The 11,165-nt window shown below is 39.5% G+C and overlaps 1 protein-coding gene and 1 long non-coding RNA gene across 2 annotated transcripts; one reads left to right on the top strand and one right to left on the bottom strand.

Annotated features, from left to right (window-relative positions):
- Positions 1–451: 451 nt before the first annotated feature.
- On the top strand, positions 452–1,172 carry LOC122302658. The gene is made up of 2 exons (XR_006240496.1): positions 452–620; positions 718–1,172. It is a non-coding gene; the product is annotated as an uncharacterized LOC122302658 (long non-coding RNA).
- Positions 1,173–4,343: 3,171 nt separating this feature from the next.
- On the bottom strand, positions 4,344–9,952 carry LOC122298309. Its single transcript, XM_043108083.1, has 2 exons — positions 8,537–9,952; positions 4,344–8,243 (listed from the first exon to the last, which is right to left on the bottom strand). The coding sequence occupies exons 1-2, from the start codon at positions 9,950–9,952 to the stop codon at positions 4,344–4,346; spliced, it is 5,316 nt and encodes a 1,771-aa protein (XP_042964017.1).
- Between the last annotated feature and the right edge of the window lie 1,213 nt (positions 9,953–11,165).

Below are 11,165 nucleotides of genomic sequence, written 5' to 3'. Positions count from 1 at the left end.
TTTTCTATTATATTTTATATTTGATAGAAATATAATAGAACCTGAGATGGAGAAGAGATCATGAGGAAAATGAGGGAGAGAAATTTTGAGGGCTATATCTTCATTATTCTCAAGTGTGATTGGATATAAAATATATGTCCCTATATATAAGAAAATTACATGAGAAGGAGATAAAGTAAACATCTTGATCATTAAGAAAATCAAGTCTCTTAATTTGATAATTATGAAAATCAAATTACTTCCCTAGAACAATATCAAATCAAGTTCTTGATTTAATATCATCCAATTAAATCAAATAACGTGCATCCTCCAATTAAAAACTATTTATTATTCTTCTTAAACACTGAAAATGTGATAATTTTCCGGTACTAATCCACTATCTGATCAACTCTCGGATATATTCTGCATCGCAGTCCACTTTCAAAGGAAGAGTCCAAAATATCACCATATATATATGCACCTTTGAATAGAAGAATTAATGGCGTGGAGGTCCTGAGGAGGCCCCTGTTCTTTAATTTATCCGAATTCGATCTGTCCTACATTCTGATCTGTTGCAAGCGCTTTTGAGGTGGCAAGCTAATCAAGTAGCTGATCACTTGCAGTGAGTTCTATATAAGGAGGTATGGCCTTTAACCTTTAATACCAGAAAACCTAGAAAGCTAACTGATTTGCACATATACATTATACAGGTCGTATTAACCTATTTTCTTAATTTAGCATATATGGCACCTCGGGCAGATCGTCGTCGCCTTTTGAAGATAGGGGTGGAAGCCTTCGATATGATAGACGACTTCCATGGCCGGCCTAGGATCAGGCCAGCCGGCGGCAATCAACAAGCTGTACCTCATAAGGTGAATTATCCGGTACCAAAGCCAGATCAGCCTGTCATCATCAACAGCGACGAGGCAGCCAAGCTCTACGGCGGGATAATCGTTAGGGAACAGTACATCGGAAAAGAAAACCGCGGCTTCGCTAGCTGGGCTTAAGTACTAGAAAACCGCGGCTTCGCCAGCTGGGCTTAAGTACTAGTGGCTGATCTTTCTTAATTGTATATATAGTGTGTGTGTATTACTTGTACTAATTAAGCATGCATGCATGCATGTCCTCCTGTTGTACTACTGATCATCGTATCTAGCTTTTCAGTGACAATATAAATGCTTATGTTGTGTCAACAATTTCTCCAAACTAGTAGTTTTCACATTAATGCTATAAAAAGAAAAAAAAAAAACTGAAAATAGACTAAAAGTTTTCGATCGGTCTATTAGTCTCTGTTTCCAAAGCCTAATATATTGAAGAGTCGCAATATTAATTTGGTGTTTGCATGATCAGTAGACCCAAAATTGGGTTACTTGAAGAAGCGACAACGATTGATCGAGCTTTACTTTATATATCCTAGCATGTTACCATATTTATTAGCAAATATTCATAATTACTTCTCTAGCCCTGTTCCCCTGTAAATAGATATGTTACATAATCAGAAACACAATTCATATAACAAAGAACTTGGAAATAGGTAAGATAGTATGGTAATATATATAAAATTCATATATATCTAGTACCTTTACTGGTAGTGACTATTGAGTTTTTAATGATAAATATCACGAAAATACATATTAATTGAGCTGTTTGGGTATTAATTGTGAAGTGTTTTTTCTTCCTTTTCTTGGGGGTCTCCCTCAGAATAAGCTAGTAGCAAGTTAGTCTTCTCAGATTCTTTAAAAAGTTTTGGTTCTAACATGTGGATTTATGATCGATCTTCTCTGCTTTTGGTTTTGCTTGCAGTAGTTGCAATACTGCTGATCTTGGGCTCCTAGAGATCGAATTAAAAACTACAAAAGTGATAAGATCCTTGCAATTAAGCAGGGGTGGGAGAGCAAAAAGTAGGGTTAATTTGTATGGTCGAAGTTGGGCGGGAGGCGCAAGGAAAAAGTATACAATATAACTGACAAAGCAAAAAAGCAGACTTTTTATTCTGAGGTGTGTAATGAATGAACATGGACATATATATCTCCAACAGAGTTATAAATTAAGGCTATCTTGGGTAGTTAAAGAAATTATCTCAATTTATTTTAAATTAATTATTGATTAGATTTATTATTTTTTTAATTTTTCATAAAAAATTTAACTTGATCATTTCAACTTAATTTATACATTCAAACACATTTAAATGAGATTTACAAAAACTACTTTTTATAAATTAACTCAGATCATCTGAGATCACTTTATATTAACTTCCAACCACAACCATAGAGCCCATTGCATTTTTTTCCCTTAATCTTGTTATAAAAAACATATTTTATGACAAGATTAACATTAATTAGCGCAATCCTAAACAACTTTTTGGCAGTCCATTCATGTGACCCTTGGAAGCATATATTGCACCATGCTAGCTAGGGATCAGAAAAAAACTTATTCGTTTCAACTTTCCACAAACTTTATCCATTTTACCCACCCGAATAAAATATATTAAATGTTCCGAATATCAAAATGATTGGGCGAAAATCCTAAGAGAAATGCTTCCACTTTTTCCTTACAATAATTGCAATTATTACGCATTTTATCTTGCCACCTTAAGAACTTCCTCACTATATATATCTATGATGAAGAATATTTTGCTCGTCATGATCAACTTCTGATCATAATTTATTTTTCAAGAAAAAAAAAAAACACATACATACACATTATGATTATCATAATTCCCTGTATATGAATGATGTTTTTCGTTTCAAAATTATTCAAAGACTCTTTGGTACTTCTGTATTTTGCTATCTCCCTCTGTCCCACCGGCCTCTCGCCATCTCGCCACTTCAGTACGTACTCGATCATCTTATAGAAGAAGATGATGGGTTGGCCTCTCTCACAGATATGGAAGCTGTTTTCTATATATATCTTTATATATATATATAAAGTGGCTATCTAACAGAAAATCTTATTTTAACAGTTATTCTTGTTTTTCCGTTAAAGTTAATGCCGTTGTCTAAACTGTCCGTGTATGTGAGTGTAATGGGCGTATGATTGCCCTCTTGCTCGAATCTCCCATAAGATTTAATCAAAAAAGACAAAAGAAAATGCACAAGGACGAAGGCTCTGGCTCACGAGATTTAATCAGAACAGAAAAAAACAAACGCACAGTGGCGAAGAACTCGAAATTGGAGTTGTAGGTTTCGTTCAACTACTTGAAGGCTTTGGCTCAGGAAGCAGTTAAAAAGCACGAGCAGAGCGGGAGGTAGAGGGATAAAACTCTGCACGAGAAGGAAGAAGTTCTGAGGTCAAGTGAGAAGGTCACAGTAGAATTGGTTGAGGCAAATAGAGCAAAAGAATAGCTTTGCCACTCGCGAGGTGGTGGAGAACTTGAAATCGGAGTTGCAGGTTTCGTTCAACTACTTGGAGGCTCTGGCTCACGAAGCAATTAAGAAGCATGACGAGAGAGGGAGGTAGGGGGATGAAGCTCTACGCAAGAAGGAAGAAGCTCTGAGGTCAAGTGAGAAGGTCACAATAGAATTGGCTGAGGCGAATAAAGCAAAAGAAGAGCTTTCGAAGTAGAGAGATGAGATTACGAAGCAATTTGATGAAGTGTGGTGAAGAGAGGGACAGATTAAGAGCAGAAAGAAGAAGAAAAAGGGGGAGGGGGGGCCGTGCGGCGCGCATGAGCTAGGAGATGAGATAGGGTTTTCACCTTTGGCTAAAATGGCAGTGTTTAAGTGGGGCTGGGCTCACTTGCCAGTAGCTGGGCTTGTTCTCCACCCCTTGGCCCAAAAAATAGCTCACAAAAAAAAAAAAAAAAAAAAAAAGGCAAGTTGTGTAAAGCACGTTTGTGTGTATTGCTTAATTTCCATTCGAATTCACATAATAAAAGTTGTGTATTGCACATAATAAAATAAGCACAAAAACTTTTGAAGGGATATTATACAGGATCAACTGAGGAATTGGCAAGTTACGTCACTAAAGTTAGTGGGATATTGACTTACCATTCGAACAAATTATTACACCATTCAAACATATAGGTTAATTTTTTTTTTTTTTTTTTTCTTTTTTTTTTTTTAGAAAGAGCCGGTAGCCACCCACATAGCAGCCCCGTCCCAATTTTATTAGAAAACCCTCACTTGTGGCGGAGGAATACCGTGGTAACATTTAAAACACTTGGGGGTGTACAATATAAGCACTAAGAAACTAACCCAAACCAAGTGTCCAAACAAACAATCCAAAAGACAAAATGACCAGAAAAAACTAACAGGCCTAAACTCAACAAGAAAGCAGAAACTAGAACCACAAACCAAAGCACCTGCAAAACAATCAACATAAAAGAGTCAAGAAAACAAAAAAAGCGAGAAACGTACCAGGCACTACACTTTACGCAAATAAGGGAGACCAATTCTGTCCAAACGAAGCAGACCACGAAGCTGTTCAGGTAGAGTATCGTTAAAAGACCAATCCATAGTTAAACCCCCAGCTCCCATTTTGGCTAAAAAATCAGCCACCGCATTACCTTCACGAAACACATGGTTCAAGCGATACTCCATACAACCCAAAAGACCCCTCAATTCCTCCCAAAAATCCTCTAGGTACCAAATGGTACACTGACCCTTAGTACACCAGCGGACAATCATTTGAGAGTCAATCTCAATCTCAACCCGACGGAAACCAAACTGGTGACACCTTCTAACCCCTTCCAACAAACTTCTCAACTCAGCGTAATTATTAGACCCATGACCCAAAAAGACCGAATAAGCTGAGTGAATCCTACCAAGACTATCACGAATAACCCCTCCAGCACCAGCTGGTCCTGGGTTCCCTAAGCTACTACCATCAGAATTAAGCTTCATCCAATCTTGAGGTGGCCTCTTCCATCTGATCACACGAGGTTGCCGGAGCTTAGGATATAAAACCGGGATATCCAACTTTTTCAGAATATCAACATCAAGGTTAGAAATCCTAGAAACCTTCATAAATAAAGGCATAATCCTCCGGATCCACAACTTAACAACATACCAAACTGACTGAACTGAATCCACTTTATCCTCAACCCGAGCTTTACAACGTCTATTCCAAAGCTGCCAAGAAATAATAGAGGGGAGAATACCAAAGATAATCCTTAACTGAGAAGACTTACCAGCACGACGAAACCAGAAATTAATTTGCTCCTTCCAAGTATGGAAAACACCCATATGGACACCTAAATGAGTCGCTGCCAACCGCCACATACGTCTGGCAAAATCTCCAGTACAAAGAACGTGATTTAAATCCTCTAAATGTCCCCTAGCACAGCAATTACATTTAGATACAATAGGAATTCCAATCCTCTTGATCTTCTCATCCACACTCAAACAATTATGATAAGCCTTCCACATCATGACAGAAATTTTCTTGGGAACATGAGTATGCCAAATCCAATGGGCCCAAGGTAACAAAGGAGCTTTCACACGAATACAGTCCCAAGCACTTTTTGTACTAAAATTTCCATTATTATCCTTCATCCAAATTAGGATATCCTGACCATCCTTCCTCGTAGCCAAAAACTGAAACAACTCAAGGGCTTTATGTTGACCCACTAATCTTTCCAAAAGAGTAATATCCCACCCATTGTCAATCCGACACTCTTTAACTCTAAGCAAAGGCCTCTCAATAACGGGAAACTGATCCCCAATAGGACCCCTATCCACCCAATTATCATACCAGAAAGAGACATTTCCCTCCTTCACAAGCCACTTAGAATTATTTAAAACCTCCGGGATACAATGCACAATAGCTTTCCAAAATCTAGTTCCCTTAGTAGGATTCAAGAGGGATAAATGATTACCTTGCACATACTTGCCTCTAAAGAAATCTGCCCATAAAGAATGACCCTGAAGGAGACGCCAAGCAAATTTCATATGTAAGGCCCTCTGAACATCTTCAAAGTCCCGGATACCCAGACCGCCTTCTTCAGTAGGATGACAAATATGTTTCCAAGCCACCCACTTCCTTTTACCTTTCCCTTCAACATCACCCCAGAAGAAGGAACTCATAATCCTATTCAATACCCTATAAACACCATTAGGAACATGAAGAACTGCCATGAGATGAATTGCCATGCTCGATAAAACATGACGTAAAAGATTCACACGGCCCCCAGTAGATAACATTTTCATTTTCCACCCTGCAATTTTCTTATTAAAATTCCCAATCAAATCACCAAAGTCACAAACCTTCAGTCGACCCACCACAATAGGAACACCCAAATATTTAAAGGGAAAAGAACCTTCTGAAAAACCAGTCATACGGAGAATGGAGGACTTTCTAGTATTAGAAATTTTGTTAGAAAACAAAATCGCACTTTTATTCTTATTAAGAACTTGACCTGTCCAATTCTCATATAGATTAAGAACCTCCATCAGCCCTCTCATAGACTTTTTCCCACCATTAGTAAAAATAACAATATCATCCGCATACATAAGGTGGGAAATGAGGGGAGTACCTCTGGCTTGAGAAAACCTACCAATATTACCATTAACAAAAGCTTTCTTAAGCAACCGAGATAACACCTCTTGCATAATGACAAATAAGTAAGGAGAGAGCGGGTCACCCTGCCTCAGACCACGCTCACCTTTAAAGAAACCCAAAGAGGTACCATTCAACATAATAGAATACCAAGGAGAGGAGATACAAAGGTTAATCAAGTCACAAAACTGAGAGGAAAAACCAAACACACCCAGAACGTGAATAAGGAACCTCCAATTCACTCTATCATAAGCCTTAGACATATCAAGCTTAACCAAAACATTTCCCCCATAGATAGTTTTGTTAATAGAATGGACCATCTCTTGAGTAAGACTGATATTTTCAAAAATACTACGACCAGGGATAAAGGCCCCTTGCTCCTGGGAAATCATCTTAGGAAGCAAGTTCGTAAGACGACTCACCAAAATCTTAGCACAAATCTTATAAACCACAGAACACAAACTAATAGGTCTGAACTTATCAAAACCCGTAGGAGAATCAACCTTGGGGATTAAAACAATAAAAGATGCAGAATAATACCTGGGAAGCAACTGATGTTGAAAAAACTCAGAAACCGCCTCCAAAAGGTCTTCTTTAACAATCTCCCAGCAGAACCTGAAGAAACCGGAACCAAAACCATCCAGACCCGGGCTACTATCAATAGGAATACTGAACAAAGCGTCCTTAATATCATCAATTGACGGGGTAATGCAAAGCCTCATATTCTCATCTGTAGTAATCACCGGGGAAATCAAATCTTGCAAACTAGGGAAATCACGAATACTATTCTCACTCAAAAACTGGTTGAAATGATCAACTGCCGCTTTATGGATCTCAAGAGGGTTATTTAAATGAGTACCATCTGCCAGAACCATATCAGTAACCCTCTTCTGCTTCTTAGCATTAAGATACGCATGGAAAAACTTAGAATTATTATCCCCATCTTTAAGCCATCTATTCTTAGCCATATGAGAAAGGCGAATATCTTCCCGACCCTTCCAAGTTAGGAGTTCCAAGTTAGCAGCCAAGAGATCATTATCATCCTCAATAGAATAAGAATTCTGAAGGCTATTCTCAATGCGATCTATACGCTGCTCAAGCTCCTTGATAATCACGTCCGTCCTCCCAAAAACACGCTGATTCCAATCCCTAAGTGCCACCTTGAGTCTTTTAAGCTTGGAGGATAACTTAAAAAGACCAGCACCAAAACCAGCTTGATTCCAAATCCCCTCCACGAAGCTAAGGAAATCTGCATGGTCAGTCCACATAAATTGGAAGCGAAAAGGGCTAGGCCCATACCTAAAAGGATCTTCACCCATTTGAATCACTAAGGGAGCATGATCAGACGTGTTGCGAGGCAATACCTGAGAGAAAACGTTAGGAAAACAATTAAGAAAATTAGGATTAAGGAAGCAGCGATCTAACCTTGCCCAACTACGGGACAGGCCGCTGTGGCCATTGCACCAAGTCATCGACGCGCCTTGTGATCTCATGTCCATCACACCACAGTTTTGAAGGCAAATATTAAAATCTCCCATAGCAGAGAAAGGCCGAGGGAGTCCCCCCCGTCGTTCCGAGTCCTCTCTGATAATGTTAAAATCGCCGCAAAGCAACCACGGAAGATTCCCATAACTCATCTCAACCAAATCATCCCAGAGATGCTTCCTTTCAACAGGGTTACATTTAGCATAAACTATAGTAAGAATAAAGACGAACCCCTTCTCCTCAACTTTCACAGAAACAAATTGGTTCGACCCCCGCAACCACTGTATAGAAATCTCAGAATTCCATAACAACTAGATTTTCCCACTATGCACCTCATTAGTAACAAAACTAGTACAGTTATACTTCCCCAAAAGGGCTGGAATTTTATCTTCCCTCAAAAAAGGCTCAGCCAAAGCTATAATATTAGGCTTGAATTGTTTAAGAATTTTCCACAACCTTAACTTGGAGGAGCGAACTCCCCGTATGTTCCAAAATAGAATTGGACTAATCATAAATTAAGTTTATTAGGACGAATAACAGCCCGTGTGGAATTTCTTTTCGGAAGCTTACCGACTTTTTTGGTCATGCCCTCCGAGTCTGTGCAATATTCCTTTCGCATATCCTCTTTCATACTAATTTTCGCATCTTCATGATCTGACTGTGTTTCTTCAAACAACTCGGTGTTGCCTTTCTCATCTCCGTCTGCATGGGTCAGGCGTTCCACTTGCTCTCCAATGGAATCCGGTATGATCATCACCTCATCATTCAAACTCGATCCGTCCTCCAATAGTTCTGTGACTTGAAAATCAGGAAGATCAATATTCGGCCCTTCCCTGTCGTTCAAACCCAAGTACGAAACTGCACCCTTCTCCACACACATCTCACTAATCAAATTCATACCACCTTCATTCTCTTGACTCGGGATGCCATTAGAAGAACTTGGATCCCCTGCACAAACCGGGTCTAGTGACTGCCGTGGGAACTTAGGAGACGTACAGTCCCTCTGCACCTCCGATATATCTACTTTCCCAGCTTCATGTTCATCCTCCAGAAATCCCTTCCCATCAAAATCAGGATGCTCAGTAGCTGCATCATCCACACGAGGAGCCAAACACTCCGGTTGCACGTCTGTCTTGGGATTACTCGAAGTCGTTGGTTCGGCCACTACCACCCTCTCTTCCGTTGGCTTCACATCCACTTTTACCCATCTCTTAGCTTCTCGCATCGGCTTCTTTTGATCCATTCCCCTGCGACACGTTTGGGCATTATGTCCCTGGCACTTGCAGGTAGAACAGTATGCCGGAAGTGTTTCAAAGATTATTTCCTGCCTTCTACTTCTCGGAACCCCTGGTTTACCTATCCAGAAATAATTGATCGGCGCTTTTGAGGAATCTACTTCAAGACAAACCCGAGCACCGTCCGTACGCGTTGCACACGTAGTGGAATTATCACATCGTATGAACCTACCGATCGGGGCTGTGAGCATCTTTAACACTGAAGGCTGGTAAAAACTCGGTGGAAGTCCAGGGAGAAACACCCAAACAGGTACACACGATGGCTCATAGTTTTCATCAAAATCTGGTGTCCATGCAAAAGGCCTGTAAAACGTGCCGTTAACCTCGCAGGATTCTCTGGACAGGGCCTTGTTGAAGTCCATCTCGTTAGCCATCCTCACAAAAACATGTCGAGGACGCTGCATCGCCGACACCACGGGCATACTTGACAACCCCCAACGGTTTCGAATGAAAGATCTCACCGCATCCAATGAGGGCCTTTGTTTGAGGAATTTCAGAACAATGGAATAACGAAACGGTTGGGCAAGCTTTTCAATCTCATCCACTGAAAACGTAAACACCAGCTCTCCATCAATGGTTTTCGGCTGACGGAAAGAGACCTCCATCTCCGACAATGGTTGAGGCACTGCAGAGACTAGGTCAGCGAAGGACCGAGCTGGAACTGCCATGGGCGGCGGGCCATCAGGGGCCGCCATGCACCCGAACGGAGACCTAGCAAAAACCCTAGCAGAGCCTTATCACGTATATGGAAAGTTTTTACGTAAGGAAGTAAAGTTATGTTACATATAGGTTAATCGTAGTTCAAATGTAAAATAAAATGTTTGAACGGAAATTTATTGCAGAAATATTTGGACGGAATGGAGTGGGCCTCACAATATCTAGCAGAAATTTATTGCAAAAATATATGGCAGAAATGCTTATATATTACATTTGACCAATGATATAATTTTTACAACTTTTGATGGCAACACAATACCTTATTTAATTATGGAGAAACATTTAATTTATATAAAAAATTAGGAGTTAAAGAATATATATAATAGAAATTAATAATTAATTTGGAAAAGAAAAAGACGATTCATAATTAAATTAATTTTACAAAATACAAATATTGTCCATACAAAAAATAAAAAAATGAAAATAAAAGATATAAACTACTATGGACCCAACTCTCTAACCACATCGTCAACTTTAGCTAGGCGTGTCTCTAGATGTGTTAGCTGATTACTGATCCTCACCTGAGTCACATATATGGTACCAATCTCTGTATCTAAATCAGAGATGCTAGCATTAATCTCTATACGTAAGTCAGATATGGCGCTTCAAATCTCTGTACGCACTATATTAATCACCTTTGATGTTTGTGCGTGGATCTCTACATGCACTATATATGCAATCTCAGAACGAATAGTAATGCATGATGCCTCCTATGTGGATGTCTCATCGGTCAATACTCCATGATCTCTTAGGTGTGTATCTCCTTGAGTCTTGGCAAACTTTGTAATAGGAGCATGGAGATGGAATCTCGAGTGTCCTTGTGCTACGTGACAAGGTCAAGGAGTTGATCGGTCCGATCGACTTCTGAACACGCTCATCAATATACGGTAGGACCTTGCAGCTTGTAGAAATCATGTGATCAGATCCCAAATAGGAATATATATGTTGTAATGTAGTGAGTCTTTGTTCGAATCCTAGTGAATATATAACTCACTATGTTGATACACACCTTACGAGTGACACGTATCAAAAACCTTGCCCGACCCATGCCAACCTCAGTCTTGTGTTGTTGAGGATCAATATTGTTGGTGATGACTAAATTCATAATTTTGAAAAAAGCAGATAAAATGGTATGTTGATGTTCTTTGTCCCATCATATGGAGGAGCATTTGGACTAACAACCAACTGCCG

Source organism: Carya illinoinensis, chromosome 1 (assembly GCF_018687715.1).
Source record: "Carya illinoinensis cultivar Pawnee chromosome 1, C.illinoinensisPawnee_v1, whole genome shotgun sequence".
In the NCBI taxonomy this organism is placed as follows: Eukaryota; Viridiplantae; Streptophyta; class Magnoliopsida; order Fagales; family Juglandaceae; genus Carya; species Carya illinoinensis.
The sequence above is the reverse complement of the archived record's forward strand: the minus strand, read 5'-3'. Positions and strand labels throughout refer to the sequence as shown.

Coding starts and splice junctions, on each gene's coding strand:
- LOC122298309 (XM_043108083.1), bottom strand. CDS start 9,952: ATGGCGGCCCCTGATGGCCCGCCGCCCATGGCAGTTCCAGCTCGGTCC. Junction 8,244..8,536: donor CGGAGGGCATGACCAAAAAA/GTCGGTAAGCTT, acceptor ATTTCTATACAG/TGGTTGCGGGGGTCGAACCA.